At 52.9% G+C, this 19,059-nt stretch overlaps 1 protein-coding gene across 1 annotated transcript in view; it reads left to right on the top strand.

Annotated features, from left to right (window-relative positions):
- AFAP1 (actin filament associated protein 1) overlaps positions 1-12,537 on the top strand; it is a 175,953-nt gene extending 163,416 nt beyond the window's left edge. The window contains 3 exon segments of the mRNA XM_058301303.2: positions 542-732; positions 4,472-4,636; positions 12,334-12,537. Of these exon segments, the coding sequence (XP_058157286.1) occupies positions 542-732; positions 4,472-4,636; positions 12,334-12,360 (383 nt within the window). The 3' untranslated portion in view covers positions 12,361-12,537.
- Positions 12,538-19,059: the final 6,522 nt, after the last annotated feature.

The following is a 19,059-nucleotide window of genomic DNA, read 5'->3' as shown; positions in this document are numbered from 1 at the left end:
GAAAATCTCAAGTACCAAGGCGCACGCGTCCAGGGCCTCTTGGCACCAGCGAGCTGCCCTCTTTGAGCTGGTTTTCTCAATCTTCTAGGGGGTACAACACCTGCCTTCTTATGTCTCTGTACAAATTTGAAGCAAAATAATTTAAGTGAACATGCTTTAGAGAAATGAGTGCCACTGTAGTATATAGAATTACACTGTGACACCACAGGGGCAAGGAAGCATAATGAGTGGGAGAGAAATAGGTTCACAAACTTCTCAGGCCAGTGGCACCTTTGGAAATCATAGAGTTGCACTTCTCAAGGGAGTAAACTGAGGCCCAGACCCAGCAATGCCTTGACTTTGGGAGACTCGACCCCGTGTCTCGCTGCAGCAGAGGGTGGGAAGAGGCCCCTGTCCTTGAGGGAGCAGCTGGGTCTCGTGGGGAGGCCTCGAGGCGGGGCCTCGTCCGTCCCCCGCTCTCCGCCGCGCCCCGGAAGTCTTCCCCCTGCGCTTCTGAACGGCTTTGCCTGCTGTTGGAGCCACCGTGTCTCTGGGGTTCCAGGGAGGAAGATCCAGGCGGTTCTGGAGGAGAAGCTGAAGAAGCTGGAGGACGAGTGCAAGCAGAAGGAGGCGGAGCGCGTCAGCCTGGAGCTGGAGCTGACCGAGGTCAAGGAGAGCCTGAGGAAGGCGCTGGCCGGCGGCATCACCCTGGGGCTGGCGATCGAGCCCAAGTCGGGGGCCTCCAGCCCGCAGGTAAGCCCTGGCCGGGGTGACCGCCGGGACGGGAGGGCGGCCCCGTCGGTCTGACGTGGCCTCGCCGCCGGCTCCGAGCATCAGGCACGCGCCTCGGGTGCTTATTGGTGATATTCCAGGCTTTCAGGAATTCAATTTTCTTATCGTTCACCGAAATTATTTAAAGCCAGTGGAAACCCCGAGTCTATTTTCTTCCCCTCTGCCTAATCTGATTACAACAGCTCCGGCTCTTTTATCTCCTTTGAGCCATGTCCTAACTCGAGGACAATTTGTTGGCTGGAAAAGGAAATCCAGTATGGCGTCCTCTTGTCAACTGTCTTCCGTGCGCTGAGCGGGCGCCTGGCCGGGCGCTGGGGGCACGGTGGGAAGGAGACACGGCCTCCCTGCTCTCAGCGTCTCACAGAAGCAGTGGAAATCCCTTTTCAGATGGGATGCACCGCCTTCCACGAGCACTCCTCACTCCATGTGACTCACGTCACCGAGGGTCACAGTTGTCTGTTCCACATCATCATGCCACGGACTCCGTCCTCCCTGCCAAGTCGGAGGCTCCTATTTTTTTTTTTTTTTTAAGAGTTATTTATTTCTCTCCCCTTCTGCCCTGTTGTCTGCTCTCTGTGTCCATTTGCTGTGTGTGCTTCTGCATCCGCTTGCATTATCCGGCGCCACTGGGAAATAGCGCCTCTTTTTTTGTTGTTGCATCATCTTGCTGCGTCAGCTCTCCGTGTGTGCAGTGCCACACTTGGGCAGGCTGCACTTTTTTCACGAGGGGCGACTCTCCTTGTGGGGCGCGCTTCTTGCACGTGGGGCTCCCCTACGCGGGGTCACCCCTGTGTGGCAGGGCACTCCTTGTGCGCATCAGCACTTCACGCGGGCCAGCTCCACACGGGTCAGGAGGCCCGGGGTATGAACCGTGGACCCTCCATGTGGTAGGCGGACGCCCTATCTGTTGAGCCATGTGCACTTCCCAAAGGCTCGTATTTCTCCTTTACAAATGAGGAGCTTGAGGCCCAGAGAAGTGAAGGAAACCAGCCCAGGGCTTTGGCTGGCGTGGGGCTGCACCTCAGCGCCTGCCTTCTCCAGCAAAGCGCCGCTGCCCAGCGCTTGGTCCCCCCCTCGCCAGCATCCGGGGTGCCGCTGGGCAAAAGGCCGAGCCTCAACGACCCCTCTGTCCACCCCCGGGGGGGTACGGAGCAGACTGTGACGGCAGCCACCCCCACCCCCCGCCACCCAGCATCCCACTGGCTCGCCCTCATCACCGCACTGTCCGTTTCCATGGAGACCATCTCAGGCTCTCCCCTCCTCCTCCAAGCCCCAGCCTCCCCCGCGTCCACGGCCCCTCCCTCGGCCTGACGCAGCGGACGCCAACAGCAAGGCAGGGCCCCGCCAGCCGCCTGTCGCCGTGACTGCGCACCAGCTGGGCTGCCCTTGCTTGGCGCCGCGGGACGGCGGGCCCCGGAGTCCACCCGGCAGGGTTTGAAGGGGCTTCTCTGCCATGTCGGGTCACAGAGCTCGACGCGCTCGGCACGGCGTGGGGTCAGCGCGCGTGTCCCCTCAGGCGTGCGTTCACAAGCTCGCGCGGCCACTCGACACACACACACATACATTTCTCTTCACGCTCCTTCCGATCCCAGGGCTGGGGCTGATGGAGGAGAAGCCCGTCTTCACGCAAACAAGCAGCACACACTCGATGGCTGCGAGGGCCGCAGGGAGCCGTGACACGGTGCGGGGCTTGGGGACACGGTGGGCGTAAGCTGGGGGGGAGCCGGGGTCTGGCGGGAGCAGGACCCCGACCACGCTCGGTCCCCTCTGCCTGGTGGCTGTGGGCGGCTCTGCCCTCGGGGCTCCTCCTCGCCCGGGGTCAGGACCCCCTGGAGGCGGTGGCACGGGCGCGGGGTGGGCTTCCTGACCGCCGCGTGAGGGGCAGGGCCCGGGGAAGGAGCGGCCTCGGCCCTCTGGGGTCCTGGCCGGGACCCCATCTGAAGGCAGGCCCGGGGCTGGGCACTCGGTCCCCTTCACCGCCTCGGGGGTCGCCCTCGTGCCGGGGCTGCAGCCGCCCTCCCCGCCAGCTCCCTCCAAGCCACGCTGAAAAGCCCGTGACTGCCCTGGCCCTGCTTCCCCGGCCTCTAGTTCCGCCTTCCCCCCAGGCCTGACCGGCGGGGACATCCGCTGGCCTCCCCCTGGCCCCCTGGAGCTTCCCCGGTCCCCGTCAGCCCCCCTGCTCTGCCGCCGTCTCTCCACGTGGCCCGAAGCCCCCCATGGCAGGCCCCGCAGCTCCGTGGGCGGCCGTGCCTCGTCAGCCCTCGGCCCTCTCGTTGCCGCCATCTGCTCGGGCATCTGCAGCGTCATCGCTGCCCAGACCCCTCCTCGGAGAACAGCAGGGCCCCCGATGGGAGTGATGGGCTGCTGTAGTTAGGGCTCAGCCCGGCAGCTTCCGGTACCGTCCAGTTAGTGATCTGTCCTTTTTACTAACCACGGCACTTACTGTTCCCTGCCGCTCGGCACCACCTTTTAATAGCATTTCCGGGGAAGTGGATTTGGCCCAATGGATAGGGCATCTGCCTACCACATGGGAGGTCCAGGGTTCAAACCCAGGGCCTCCTGGCCCGTGTGATGAGCTGGCCCACGCGCAGTGCTGATGCGCCCAAGGAGTGCCCTTCCACGCGGGGGTGTCCCTCGCGTATGGGAGCCCCATGCTCAAGGAGTACACCTTGTAAGGAGAGCCACCCCGTATGAAAAAAGCACAGCCTGTCCAGGAATGACACCGCACACACAGAGAGCTGACACAGCAAGATGACACAGCAAAAAGAGACACAGATTCTGGGTGCCGCTGACAAGAACACAAGTGGGCACAGAAAACACAGTGAATGGACACAGAGCAGACAACTGAGAGAGGCAGGGAAGGGGAGAGAAATAAATTTTAAAAATCTTAAAAAAATAAAAGCATTTCCAAGTAGAGCGAGAGCTCAAGTAAGAGCTGGCCACTTGGGGGCCCCTGGTCAGGGACCCCCCGGGGGCCCCCGAGCTACCTATTTCAATGGTAACTGAAACACCGTTCTTCTAAATAAGGTTCTGCACACCCGACGTTTCCGTTTACGTTACACATACGACGTTGCTAAGGAGGCTTGTGCATTCCTTGGAGCCTCCACTCGGGCAGGTGCCGCCAGCTGCCGGCTGTTTGTCCTGAGAGCAGCAGTGTCCCCATACGGAGGGACGAGGCACGGGGCCTTGGCAACGGGGACACATGTTCCATTTTAAGCCTTCCAGAAAGTGTCTTTCTTTGGCATACGTAAACCGTGTTGTAAACAGTGGGCGCCCCCCGTGCCCGTTGCCGGGGGCTTCTCCGGTGGGCCAGCCGCCGTGAGCAGAGCCCCTCAGCCGATGCGCCAGACTTCCGCTCCTCCAGGCTGCCAGGGTACCCGCTCCCCGCGTGTCCCAAGGGTGGTGGTGGGTGGGAAAGCTTGAAGATCACAAAGCACCAACCCCGTGGACAAACGTCCTAGAGCCCAAAGAGCCCGGCTTTGAAGCACAGGGCGCAGGCCCGAACCCCACCTTTGCACCCAGCGAGTCACGGCGACCCCGAGCCGCCATCTTCCTGCCCCTAAAACGGGTGTTTCCAAGGAGTTCCGGGCGTGCTTGTTGGTGGGGTGATTTTCGTCTGTTTCCAAAGCCCGGTCCTGTCCAGCCAGCCGCCCGCCGCGGTGCGCCGGTGGCCCCTCACCAGGCTCCCCCCCCCCCCCAGTCCCCGGTGTTTAGGCACTGGACCCTGGAGAACTCGCCCATCTCCAGCTGCGACACGAGCGACGCGGAGGGCGCGGTGCCCGTCAACAGCGCTGCCGTCCTCAGGAAGAGCCAGCCGGCCGCCGGCAGCTCCCCGTGCCGCGGGCACGTGCTTCGGAAGGCCAAGGTGGGTGCGCGGCGCGGGCCGCCCCGGCGGCGCCCCGGGGGCTGTCGCGGCCCGCTCTTAGGGAGGCGGGTCCTCCCCGGCCTTGGGTGGCCGCTGCACGGACGCTTCCGCGTGCGCGGGGTGCGGGGCGCTGGGCTTCCAGGGGGAGGTGGCCAGGGCTCGGGAGCTCCCTGGACGTGGCCCCCACTGGCGCGGGAGAGCGGGGCTGGGGGGCTGTTGAGGTCCCACCCAGCGCCCTAGTGTTGGGATGCTTACCAGAAAAAAAAAAGTCCAGGAATAAACTTGGGTCCGGTCCCCTCCCCAGTCCTCCCTTTTTTTTTTTCTTTCCTACTTCATTTATTTATTTTTGTCTTTATTTTTTTAATGTTACATTCAAAAAATATGAGGTTCCCATATACCCCTCACCCCCTTCACCCCACTCCTCCCCCCATCACAACAACCTTCTCCATCATCATGAGACAGTCAGTGCCCTTGGTGAACACATCTGATGTAGCAGGAAACCTCTTGGCTCCGTCCAACAGGACTTTCCAGTCTTTCAATAGGATCAGCCATTGACAAGTTCCAATGTTAAATGTGAAAAAGCCAGAAAAAAAGGTCAAACAGCTTCTCATTCATTAAAGCAAACCGTCCCTGACTGCAGTAACTGAAAACGGATTGCCTGTAAAAATCATACGTGGTTTAACACCACCGACGGTGAACCCAGATGAGTTTAATTGGTTCTGATGGACCTCCGGGCCGTACAGCATCCCCGTCACTGTCTCTCTCGGGCCCTCCAATTGCTGCCGTTATTTTTGTTCTTTGCCAGCATTTGAAATCCAAATGAGGTAAAACAAATTTAAGAGCACGGATGGCAGCCGCCCGCTAAACGCCTTGCTGTGTGCTTTTTACGTAAAACTGTGTGTACTGGTAAACCTGGGGAAAGGAAGAACTAGTCTTCATTCTTTCTATTACTTTTCTTAGCACTCACCAAGTGTTCTTCATTTGTAACTCGTGTGTTCATTTCCAGAGGAATATATTTTTCCCGAGAGATAACGAGAATTGGCTGCCCCCCAAAACCCCCTTGCAGATGAGCAGTGCTGTGAAAGTGTTGCATTCCCCGGGTTTCTTGGCTGTCGAAGCTAGAGTCCAGCCTGGGGGGCCCGTACCCTGCTGAGAGCCCTCGGCTCGGCTTGCTCTCGCCCTCCTGCCTTTCCCGCGTCTTACTCTCTCTTTGGACCACAGCCACGGCCCCTGGGCAGCCCTGTTGCTCACTCACCGGGAAAGGGTATCCCTGCTCGTAGGTCCAGACAGTGCCGGGGAGGCAGTCCTAGTGTCCCAGCTGGAATTCTTGTCCTTAGCCTTGCTAGCAAAATGGGATGGAGCCTGAGTTTTCCTGGGATTCCTGAACGCGGTGACAAGGGACCCCAGCTGGAGGCAGGGACGGCGGCGCAGCCTTTTCTGGGATATTAACCCACGCCTAGGTGCGTCCCAAAGACGCGTCCCCAACGTTTTCCTGAGGCCCCGAGGACTCTGGCTGGAGAGAGGCTGCCCCGAGCAGCATTGCTAGAATAATTCCCAGGGCTTTACGGAGCACGTTCCAAGTGCGAGGGAGAGTTCTTGGGAAGCCAGATGGGTGCAACGCCATATGTCTTAGGGCCTCTTAGATGGGCCCTTGGAATTGGCCCCCACTCCCAGCTCTGGGCTCAGCGTCCGTTCCTCTGTCTGGAAAGCCGCGTGCCGTGGGACGCTGGGAGGACAGGCAGGGACCGGAAGCGGCCGTGCTCGCCAGCGAGGCCGAGGCAGTGGGTACGGGGCTGCTGCGGAGAGTCTCATGTGGCCAGCAAGGGCACGCCCCCCTTGTATGCCGCTGGTTTGTTGGAATCCACAGCTTGGGGTCCGGCCTTTCTCCCAATAGAGCCCACCTCCTCCCTCTCACTGCCTGGCGCCCCGGGGAGCTCCCGCTCGCTTCCTTTTCTTTCGGGGCCAGCAGGATGAGCTCGGCAGTTTCATTACACCTGCTAAGCTTGTTTGCTAAACATACTTGGTGACATTTATACAGAACGTACAGGTCTTCTCAACTCTCCACTGCCCAGGAGTAAACTGATAAACGGTAAAGAAGAGAGCTGCCAGCAACTGCCAACCTCGGCCTTTACCTTGTGAGCATCTGCGTTTGCAGGAGCTCGTGGAGATTTCTGGGGGAAACTGAGGCAGGGCAAGGGTCTGTGCAAGACAGGAGCTCTGGCGGTCACTCCCCTCCTTACAGAGTGGGGTTCCTTCTGCTGACTGCTGCTCGTGCTTCCCACAGGTTTTTATCGTCTTCAAAGGTTGCCCAGGTTTTGTCTTTGTTCCTGCTACCGCAGCTAATGCCATACTTTTTAAAACTTAACTTTTTTACTTTGAAATAAATTCAAACTTACAAGGAAGTTACAAAAAATAACTCAGAAATGATACGGAGAGTTCCCATATGCCCCTGACCCAAATAATCAGAGTAAGCGACTTTTAAGACTTAGCTCCCTTCGTTATATTAGTCTGTCCATCCATCAGTCGATCCATCCATCCATCCATCCATATCTGTCTGTCTGTATATCTGTCTGTCCATCCCTCCATCTACCCCTCTAATCTGTTTTCTAAACCTGTGAGAGTAGGTTGCACACACTGTGCTCCTTTCCCAATCAGCACTTCCATGTGCGTTTCTGAAGAACAGGGCTATTCACTTAGTGACCACACTGAGTTCAACTCTAAGTTCAAGACATCGTCACGTTAGTACAAAGCTTGCAATCTCTATCCCAGTCCTCTCCCTTGTCTCCCTGATCATCTTCTGGGCATTTTCTTCTCCACTCTTAGTTTCAGTCCAGAGTCATGTATTGTATTTAGTTGTGATTGTCCCTTTAGTTTCTCTTTTTCATAATTGTGTTAACATATTCTACATAAAATTTCCCATTTCCGCCACTCCCAAGTGTACAATTCAGTAGTGGTAATTACCATTCACAACGGTGGGCTCCCAGCTCCACCGTCCATTCGCAGATCTGCTCTGTCAACCTCAGACAATCCCACACCATTATTCTCTTTCTCCTCCACCCCGACTAACTTGGGCTCTACTTTGTCTCTGTGAATTTGCACATTATAGTTATTTCATGTAAGTGGAATTGTACAATATCTGTCCTTTGTGTCTGGCTTATAACAGTGTGATGTCTGCAGGATGCAGCCATGTTGTAGCATGTATCAGGACTTCGTTCCTTTTTCAGGGCTGAATAATATTCCATTGTATGTATGTGCCACATTTTGTTTATCCAGTCTTCTGTTGATGGTTACTAGGGTAGCTTCCAAATTTGGTTATTGTGAATAACCAAATGTTATTCACATATGAATATTAGTTTACAAATACCTGTTCAAGTCCCTGTCTGCAATTTTGGGGGATGTATTCCAAGAAGTGGGATTACCAGGTCATATGGTAGTTCTGTTTTTAACTTTTTGAGGAACTACTAAACTTTTCCACAGTAGCTGCACAATTTTACTTTTCCACCAACAATGTATGAGGTTCCTATTTCTCCACATCATTTTTTTTAATAGCCGTTCTAGTGGGTCTGAGATGGTTTTGATTTTAATTTGCATTTCCCTAATGGCTCATAATGTTGAGCATGTTTTCATGTGATCTTTGATTTGCATATTCTCTTTGGAGAAATGTCTACTCAAATGCGTTGCCCATTTTTTAATTGGGTTGTTTGTCTTTTTGTTGTTGAGTTGTAGCAGTTCTTTATCTATTCAGGATATTAAACTCCTATCAAATATATGGTTTCCAAATATTTTCTCCCATTCTGTAGCTTGTCTTTACACTTTCTTGTTAATGTCCTTTGATGTATATACATTTTTCATTTGATGACATCCAATATTTTTTCTTTTGTCATTCATGCTCTTGGTGTAAAGTCTAGCACAAGTTCCTAGAGCTATTTTCATATGTTTTCTTCTAAGAACTTTATAGTTTTAGCTTTTACATTTAGGTCATTGATCCATTTTAAGTGAATTTGTATATATGGTATGAGGTAGTGATCTACTTTGTTTCACGTGTGGATATATAGTTTTCCTAGAACGAGTGGACTTGCATCCTTGTCAAAAATCAATTGTATATGATGTGAGGGTTTGTTTCTGAGCTTTCAGTTGTCGTCTACTGATCCATATGCCTGTCCTTGTACCAGCACCACACTGTTTTAATAATTGTAGCTTTGTAATAAGTTTTGAATATGAATTTGATGATTGGCTTTTCCATTTATGCAAAGAAAACTCTAGGAATTTTGGTTGGGATTGTGTTGAATATGTAAATATTTTGGGTAGATTTGACATCTTAGCAATATTTAGTCTTCCAGTCCATAAGCACAGGATATCTTTCCATGTGTTTACATCTTTAATTTCTTTCAGCAACAATTTTGTACTTTTCTGTGTACAAGTCCTTGACATTCTTGGTTAAATGTATTCCTATTTTACTCTTTTAGTTGCTGTTGTGAATAAATTGTTTTTTTGTTTCCTATTCAGATTGCTCATTCCTGCTGTATAGAAACACCATTGATTTTTGCATGTTGATCTTGTTCCCTGCCGCTTTGCTGAATTAATTGATTAACTCTAGTAGCTTTCTTATAGACTCTCCGGAATTGACTATATATAGGGCCATGCCATCTGTGAATAGGTATAGTTTTATTTCTTCATTTCAAACTTGAATGCCTTTTGTTTCTTTTTCTTGCCTAATTGCTCTGACTGGCATTTCTAGTACAATGTTGAATAGCAGTGGCGACAGTGAGCATCCTTGTCTTATTCCTAATTCTGACAGGTAAACTTCCAGCCTTTCACAACTGAGCATAACGTAGCTGGTTCTTTCATATATGCCCTTTATCATGTTGAGGAGGTTCCTTTCTAGTCTTTGTTTTCTGACTGTTTTTATCAAGAAATAGTGCTGGATTTTGTCAAATGCCTTTTCTACATCAACTGACTTGATCACATGGGTTTTTTCCTTCTTTCTATTAATGTGGTGAATTCATTAACTGATTTTCTTATGTCAAACCACTCTTGCATTCCTAGGATAAATTCCATTTGGTCATGCTCTATAATCCTTTCAATGTGCTATTAGATTTGGTTTGTTAGTGTTTTGTTGAGGATTTTTTCATCTAAATTCATAAGGATATTAATCTATAATTTTCTTTCCTTGTAATATCTCTTTCTGTCTTTGGTGGTAGGGTGATGCTACATAGAATGAGTTAGAAAGTATTTCCTCCTTTTCAATTTTTTAGAAGGGTTTAAGAAGGATGGTATTTCTTTTTGAATGTTTAATAAAGTTCAGCAGTAAAGCCATATGGTCCTGGGCTATTCTTTATTGGGAGGATTTTGATTACTGATTGAACTGAATCTCGTTACTTGTTATTGGTCTGTTGATATCTTCTATTTCTTCTAACGTCAGTGTATATAGTTTGTATGTTTCTAGGATTTCGTCCATTTCATCGAGTGTATCTAATTTGTTCGTATTCAGTTTATAATATCCTCTTATAACATACCTTTTTATTTCTGTAAGGTTGGTATACTATTTCCCATATGTTTCTGATTTTCATTTGTGTCAATTTTATTGATCTCTTCAAAGAGCCAATGTGGTGTCATTGATTCTCCCAATTCTTTTACTCTTCTTTATATCATTTATCTGCACTCTGATTCTTACCATTTCTTTCCTTATTCTCAATTTGGATTGAGTTTGCTCTTTTCTCATTCCTTAAGGTCTAAGATTAGGTTACTGATTTGGGACCGTTCTTTTTTTAACTTACAGCTCTAAATTTCCCTCTCTTTCCGGTGCTTGCCCAGTACTGTGCCCTTGAACTGGAGCTCTGAGAAAGACGGCCCTGCCTGTTACTGCTAGTTGTTCAACGCTTTTGTGGGGGTACAGCGCCCCGAGTGTCTCACCCCACCGTCTTGGTTTAATGCTATGCTTTTCACTGTTAATTAACCCTGAAGTTTTGATTCTAGAAAAGGTCATGCGTTCTTAAATTGTTGCAAACATGTGCAGTGTACTCAGCACCCAGTCATTGACTCCCTGGAAATACAAGCCCAAGGCCAGACCTCCCTGCGCCTGACTCCAGACCTTTGCCGTCTTCTTAGCGCCTTGCTGGCCCTCCAGACCTCAGTGGGGCAGGGAGGCAGGAAGCCCTGCGGGTTCTGAGCTGCCCCCCTTCCTGGCAGCTACCCCCCAGGGTACAGCCCCACTTCAGGTCCCGCAGCTCCTCAGAGGCCGGCGGCACCCAGGCTTCTGCTCACCCCGTGGCTGGAGGCAGGCATGTGGCAGGATACATTGTGCGTGCCCTTGGCTGCAGGTGCTGGGGAGAGAGAAGTGGGTAAGACAGAGGCCAGCCCCAGGGCGCTGGTGGTCCGTTAGGGTCAGTCAAGCAAACAGATGGTTACGTGAGGCGGAAGGGCTGGAAATGGTACAGAGGAGAGGCTGGCTTCACGGGCGGGAGCTGGCCCTGGGGCCTGGTCTTAGGGGAGGCAGAGACTCCGGCCCGTGGAATGGGGAGGAGGGCGGCCCGGGCATCGGAAGGCGGGTGCCGCCCGGGAAGACAGAGCCTGGCCTGCTTGGGGGGGCGACACGTCAAAGCGGAAGGGAGCCGAGCTGGCGGTCCCAGCCCCGTCACCCTGGGCCTCGGGCAGCGCTTTGCTCCTTCGCTGGTGAAACGGCGACGCGCAGGCATTGTCAGGACACCTGCGCTTCCGCCTGGCACGGCGCGCCGCCTGCCTCCGTGGTCCTCGCGTGCTGGCGTCAGGGCGGGCGCTGCGGGCTCTGCAGCCAGCGTCCACACAGGGCCGCGGCGGGGCCGGACTGCGGCCGCGGTGCACTTAGACACCCCCACTTTGTTTTTTTAAAGATTTTTTTTTTAATTTAAAAAAATACTTAGATGACATACATGTTACATAAAAATATAGGGGATTCCCATATGTCCCACTCCCTACACCTCCCACCTTTTCCCACTTTAACAACATCCTTTGTTAGTGTGGTACATTTGTTACCAGTGATGAGCACTTTTTTGGAGCATTGCCGCTAAGCGTGGGTTAGAGTTTACATTGTAGTTTACGCTCTCTCCCACACAATTCTGTATGTTACAGCAAGATATATAATGGCCTGTATCTGTCGTTGCAGTGTCATTCAAGACAATTCCCAAGTCCCAAAAATGCCTGCTTATTACACCTGTTTTTCTCTCTCCCTGCCCTCAGAACCCCCACTGCCTCCACGTCAACGATATACGTTCTTCCATTGCTAGAATGCTCTAGTCCATAGTTCATTTCCCAATCCTAAGCATTCTGGGATGGTGAGGCCCACTCCACTCTAATTGAGAGGGGGCTTCGATCCCATGGAACAGATGGATGGGGCTCTCTCTTACTTGCAGTTGTAGACTCGGTGCCTTGAGATAGTCGTCATCCATTGTCATCTCCTTGTTAGTTGTCCTGGGTGAGTCCAGTGAACTAGAGAGTAGGTGCTGCAACTTACTGAGATCCAGGGCCCAGCTGGCACATGGACAGCCCAAAGAGTCAAGTCTCTTGGACATCCACCTATGAACTCTAGTACTAACTCTAGGTTCAAATAGACACCCACACTTTTTAAGTCTCAAAGGTTAAGGGAATGTAATTACGTCATCTCAGCTTGCTAGCGTGCTGTTTCATCTGGCACAGACTTTTCCTCTCTCTTAATTTGTTAGGAATGGGAGTTGAAGAACGGAACATAAGGGGAAGGCAGGAATGCTTTCGCGAAGAAGGCTTCAGACCCTCGGACGACGTCCCCAGCGGAAGCACCGCCTAACAGCGTGGAGCATCTGCCTCCGGGTGTCAGCCCCACGCCTGCAGCCTGACTCACTTTATTCTTTCTACTGTATAATGGTGCCCTTTAAAACATTTCCTTGTAATGCTTTGGTTTCCAACTTTATTTGTTTAAAGAAACAAAAGGGAAAGAAAAGGTATTGTAAAAGAAGCCATAGGGCAAATGGAGAAGTTACCTTTTTTTAAACCAGTGAAATGATTGTGTTCACCCATTTCAACCCAGCCCAGGAATGAAGATGAACGGGTGGGAGAATGGCCCTGGAGGGGCCCTGGGGTGGAGCGGGGACCCAGGGCCCTGGGGTGGAGCAGGGACCCAGGGCCCTGGGGTGGAGCGGGGAGGGTTGGGACAGCGGAGGGTTGGGACAGCCCCCGGGGCGTTGCTCATTGTGGAAATGTGGCCCCATGCTTGAGCAGTGGGACTGACTCATTTGCTTGTCTGGAGGATCAGGAATTTCCTCATTGCTGCGATGTGAGCTCTTCTGTGTCTTGGCTTATCCTCCCGTGCCCTGGTCCCCGCTCGCCGGAGGTCATAGAATGAGAAAACGTGTGCTGTGAAGCAGTTTTTTTTTTTTACCTTTCATTATTGTTTTTCTCTGGACAGATGCTTTTGTCACCAGGACATGAAAAGCTGCCTTCTTTTTAAGATCATTTTTTAAATGTCTCTCTTTATTGTGTGTCCCCCTTAGAGCTAAGGAGTTTTCAGAGGTTTCGTATCGTATTTTATTAATTATTTGTACAGCGTTTGAGAGGCAGCAGATGTTTTTTAATACTTGTTAATGTGAGCCCTTTTCTCCCTCTGCCAAATCTCCCAACCCCTTCCCCCACGGAAGGGCCACGGCTGGCTTTTGCGGCTTTGCCGGGCATTTCCAGCGCATGAGGTTGCATCGAGCCTTTGAAGAGGAAGCAGGTCCTGGAGATTGTCTGGCCGCAGAATCCTGGTGTCTTTGAGCTAGAGAAGGACCGCGGGAGCGCCTGGTACCCTTCCAGCCCTGCCCTCCAGTGGAGAATCTAAGCCGTTCATGAATCGGGGGGCTGGGGCTGGCAGGGGAGCTGGAGCCTCTGCCTCCGTCTTCTTGCTCGTCTCCTGTGCAATATAGGTCTTGGGGAGATCAGACGCCCAAGGCCCGAGGGGAACAGGCGGTTCCGAGCTTGGGCTGGTTCCTGCCCTGTGGGTCTGAGAACCGGATTAACCGCCCTGTCTCCGGGGGGACACTGTAGATACCCTCGGTTTGGGGAAGGTGCAATCGCAGACCAGGAAATAGAAGTTGGTCACCCAGGGCCTCTGCAGAACCAGTCATTGGAGTGACCCCCGAGATGTGTCCCTGGCTCCCCCCACCTAAAGGCGGAACCGGAGCAAACCTCTCCTCTACCCTCCCGGGTGTTTTTCTCATGGACGATGGGACTAGATGGCAAGAAAACGCCTGCAGGGCACAGGCCTGTGCGGTCAGCGGTAATGTTTCAGAGCAGAGCTCCCCCGTCCTGCAGGGCCTCCCGTTGATTTTACTTGCGAGGGCAGGCAAGTGGTCTCCTGTGAATTAGGAAGTTCCACCACAAGAGTCGGAAGCTTTTAACTAGAATCCACCCGAAACGTCAACTCACTGCAAAGCCACCGTCCAGGAGCGTGTGTGGTTCACAGGCTGCCAACCGGCCTTCTCGGTTTAGCGAGTTGAGGCACGTCACACCCACACGCTTTACCTTAGAAATGAGCTTTACCCACTGGAAGGTCCAAATAGGGAGGACCCAGAGGGAAGGAGCCTTCTAGAAAGCACCAAGGCTGACCAACGGGCCTGCCATTCGCTCCTTTCCCACGTTTGTTTTTCTAGCATCCTAGGAAGCCGAGACCACTTTGAGTCATACGGAAACAATTTCCTGTAAGGACAGAACAGTTGATCCACCACAGAGTTCCCTTTCCCACAGCTGACCCTTCCCACTGAAGAAGGAATGTCCTTCTGGGTACAATCTGGGGGCTCGGTCCGCATTGCGGGACGTTGCTGCTTTCCCATCAGAGCTTCTCATGCAAAGGCAGCTGGGCCGTTCCGACTGGCCGCCTTCTTTGCCCACGAAAACGGTGCCAGGGCCCGGTGGTTCTTAGGAGACATGAGCACCCCGGGGCCTTGACCGTAGCCCGGCACGGGGGAGGCGTTTCTAGCCCGGCGGGGAGCGTCATCGAGAGCCACCGGGCAGCCAGGCCGGCCTCCAAACTCCCAGCCCGTTTGCGCCACTTTGCGAAGGAAGAAACGGAAGCCTGGACAGGGTGCCTCTCACCCAATGACGCAGAGCCAGTGGGTGCCGGCGGCAGGGTTGGGGGCTTGGACCTCAGCCTCTTGGGGTACACATTTTGTGTTTAAAAACCCAGGTTGGTCATTCCCTCTCGCGGCCGTAACTTAGCCTTTAGAGAGGAGGGCAAACCCAAAGGGGCCCCGTGCCGCTCCCCGCGCCTGCTCGGGCTGGGCCAGGCGGGAGGCAAAGCCCCCAGCCCTGGGCCCCCTGGGCGTCGTGCGATCCCCTCGATTTCTTTTTAGATTTGATCAGAAAGTTACTTTAAAGCATTTGCTTCAAAATACTAAGTTATTTATTTGTATATGTTCCAGAGAGTTTTTAATTTATATGTGTACATATTAGACACGCAGTAGCCCGTGGTCAGACCTCTGACGGCGACCTTCCCCTAACGGCCCGGCCGGCGCGGGGAGGCAGAGCCGGGGTGGGCACGGGGCGCAGCAGGGCGGCCTGGGCCGCGGCGGGTTCCCCTGAAGGCCGCCCGTCCCTCCTCCGGGGCGTCGTGGGCACCGCGTGCTGGCCCGACTCCCACGGGGTCCCGGCCGCACGAGAGGACGGCGGGCTGGCGGGAGGCGGGGTCCCGCGTCGCTCTCAGAGCCCTGCCGCTGGCTGTGCTTTGCAAAGGTGTCCCCAGCCTTCAAGGTCCCTTCCACTCCCGCAGTTTTTGAAATTCGCGAGCCTGCTTTTGGCACGGAAACAAAGATGACGGTTAACAGGCTCGTGTTTGTCACCCCTGGTGTGGGCGGACATCACCGTCCCGGGGCTGCAGAGGCTCCAGCCGGGCAGGGGCTGCAGGCCGCCGGCGGCTCTCTTCCCACCTCCCGGGGCGGTGCCACCCCTGCAGGGTAGCTGAGCCGGCTGGTCCGTCACCCCAGAGGGCGGCATCGCCGGCCCCCCCAGGGCGCAGCCCTCCCACGCTGTCCTCTTGGTGTTCTCTGGGTGACCGTTTGCCAGCCGCCCACCCTGGCGCTGCCAGCCTGGCCCTCTGCTTGTTCAGCCTGCTTGTCCTCCAATTACTCTTGGCTGTTTCAGAAAATCCCAGACTGCTCCGACAGGCTGGAGATTTGCCACCTTTTGAAAAGTCTATTTCCAAAAGCGCGTGCTCTGGGCTCCAGAGGCCATCCCCAAAAAAGAAGTGTCCCCCACGTTTTCATCGTGGCGACGCTGGAGAAGCCCTTTCAGCTTCCCAGGGCACGGCCGGAAACTGCGGCCAGCGTGGGCTGCTGGGCACGGCTCGTTTCTGGTTATACCTTTATCTTTCCAAAAAGGACCGTTAAGTCTCCTAGCACAGTAGCTGGGGAGGGTAAACTCGGCTTACCAGGCAATATTTATCCCCTGTGTATTCCCTGAGTCACGTGACTGGAAACCTTGCAAGGCTGAAGTCTCCAGGGGAGGTTTTGCAGAGGTCGGGGCGTGCTGCCGGCGTAGCGCTGTCCCTGCTCCTGCACCTGGGGTAGTTGGCAGGGGCCCTCCTCGCCTTGGGAGCCCCCGGCCGGACCCTTCAATCCAGCAGATGCTGGTGGTCTCTCCCAGGAGAACGGCTGCCAGAAGTCCCTATTGCATCCGTCAGCAGACGAGCACCCCCATTTATAGGAAGGTCATGGCGGCATTGAAATGTGAAACTATTGCCTTCTCCTTTTCTTTCTAGAATACATTTTTGATGGGAAAAAATCATTTCAAATGGATGGCATGGTTTTGAAGAGGGTAGCCAATTCTTTCATTCTTGTGATTACTGTCTTATCTTTATCCCCATGCTGGGCTGAATTCAAACTGTGAAATAAAGTAAAAGTCTCGTGCCACGAGGCCCTTTTATCGTACAGCGCAACGTTGTACAGAGAACAAAACAACCCCTTCTACGACGACCTCGGCCATCCAAGCCTTAGCAGGACAATGTGTCATGTTTAAAGAAATGAAATCTTTGTACCTAGGAAATTGTTGGCATCCTTTTGCCTCTCTTTTGTGAGATATTTCTAGTTATGTTCTTCCAGAAAATCTCAATTCTACAGCGGACAAGTATTATCAGGTATTTTTGTTGTTGCCACGGGAAATATTTTTGAAATGGTATCCTCGGTTCATAGTTCTTAGGGACCAAAGGTGTTTTTAATAAGATACTCTTTCTATTTGATTTTCTAATGAGAAAGGAAATATTCACTTTAAATTTTAACATCAATTTTTAAATTATAGATATTCAGACTTAATTGACCATGGCTATACGTTGTAAAATGTTTTCATATTGAGAATGTAATTATTTCCTTATTGTATTTTTTAAAAACTAAAGTCATATTTAAAATTCTCTTTGAAAGAAACAGGCAAACAGGAAAGATTTTTTAAATTAAGTATGTTGGCAGTGCCCGTTTTAAATGACTGTAAATATAGTTTCACTGTGTTTCTCAATGTATTTAATTCATAAAGTAAAAAATTTTATCAAAAGAAATTTGCAATGGAAATGTTAGTTTTCAGTCCATTTGCTCCATTTTGTAGCTTCACCTGGATTTCCTGCCTTCCTCATTGATTGTCCTCCTGTTTTACACGGTGTAGCCATAGACTGGCGCCAGATGGCGTGCCCCATTTGTGTATTATCAATAAAAGTTTGCTGTTCAACCAGCCCTGGGGTCTCAATGCCTTCCTCCCACAAGTCCCCGCTACCCTTTGAATGGTGGCGTTTTGCAGACAGTGGGTCACCTGGTGGGTGGGAGAAAGGGGTAAGAAGGTGGGGAGGAGGCGCGTCATTTATAGCAGCAAGACTCCAAACAAAAGGAAGTGCATGTAGCCCACAGACCCGAATATTCAGGGCAAGAAATGCTTGTGTGCCTGCCAAATGCCCGGCTCTGGGCCGGTGTTTGAACAGGAATGAAACAGGTGTGATCCCTGCTTACCAGGAGCTCACGCTGGTCCAGGACACAGTCATCAGATAACCCCGAGGACTCTGAGTAGAGGGAGGTATGAAGCCTTCTGAGTCACAGAAGCAAGAGCCGCCAGCTTAGAGGACGGTGGGTAAGGTTTTGCAGAGAGCGGGGTATTTGAGCCGGGCTGTGGTGTATCAGTAGGAGTTCAGCAAGGAGCTATCCCGGTAGTCTGAGGCAACAGCAGGCGTGGAAATGGGGAGCTGCCTGGGCAGTGACAGGCGCTTGTGTAAGGCACGGGAAAGGAGGTGGAAGGTCGTCTAGATAGCGGATTGGAGTTCGATTTGCGGAGGGCCTGGTGCATCCAGGGCTTCTCGTGGGTGGGATGTGGGCAGATGGCCGACTTTGGAAAGACCACCGCCAGCCGGGTGGAGAATGAGGGGGTGCACAGTGAGGCGGGGGCAGAAATGCAGGGACGGGTTCGAGAGAGCGTTCGTCAGCTCCGGGACCCACCAGGATGGCTAAGGCAGGTAAAAGCTGTGAAGGTTTCTGGCTTACTTCCCCCAGAAAGAGCCTCGAGCTGGTCCTATGGAAAGTGCTCGCTTGGCCGGGCTGATGCTGTTGCCTGGGAGACGGGGCCTGCAGGACGTGTGGGTCAGAGGTAAGAAGGTTCAATGTGAGCACAGGAGTATAGCCCTGTGCAGCCCAGGTGTGCCGGCAGGCTCCAGGTGCATGCTGGGTAGCAAATGGCCACCTAGACCCACCTGTCAAGCTCTAGCGCCAGCTGGCCCAGGTCTTAGTGCTCTCCAGAGCACCCGGGCTGGCAGGAGATACCTAAGGAGATTTAGGGAGTAGGCTCATGTCATGGTGGGCGCTGGCAAGTCCCAACAGAATTCCAGCAAGAGTTGATGCTGCAGTCTTGTCGAGTGGTGGGTGGGCTGGACATTTCAAACGCAGCAGAGCCCGTGGTCTGGAGAACAGAAGCTTGTTCGAGCTACCTGGAGGGGCCCTCCCGTACTGAGGTCAGCTGATGGTGGAAGCTCATCACCTGCATGGCAGGACCTCAGGACCTCAGCCAGAGCTTGACCAAACAGCTGGATGTCACAGCGTGCCGAGCGGACACGTAAAACGAACCATCGCCGTCCAGGTGTGGCCGCTCTCTCCACCTGGACTCTGTTCTGGTCGGAGTATGTCGCCTCTTCTCATTTCCTAAGCAGCCCCACTCAGTCTCATGCTCCAGGCCATCTTGGCTGCAGGGAAATAATTTTCCAAGTGCTCTCAGCTCCCTGCACACGCTCGGAGCAGCGTGTGCCCAGGAAAACGAGCAGGCACAACCTTCTCTGCCCTTGTGCAACACAGGATGGTGAGGAGTTTCTCTCTGGCAGCAAGCTACGTTATTGTGTATTCACCTCTTTTTCAGTGATGCGCCTTCTCAGTTTTTGAACACAGGTCAGGTTCTAGAGGCTGCCAAACACAAAGGAAATGCCT

The sequence above is a fragment of the Dasypus novemcinctus genome, chromosome 1, assembly GCF_030445035.2.
Source record: "Dasypus novemcinctus isolate mDasNov1 chromosome 1, mDasNov1.1.hap2, whole genome shotgun sequence".
NCBI lineage: Eukaryota > Metazoa > Chordata > Mammalia > Cingulata > Dasypodidae > Dasypus > Dasypus novemcinctus.
Note: the sequence above shows the minus strand (reverse complement) of the source record. Positions and strands in the feature narration are given on the sequence as shown.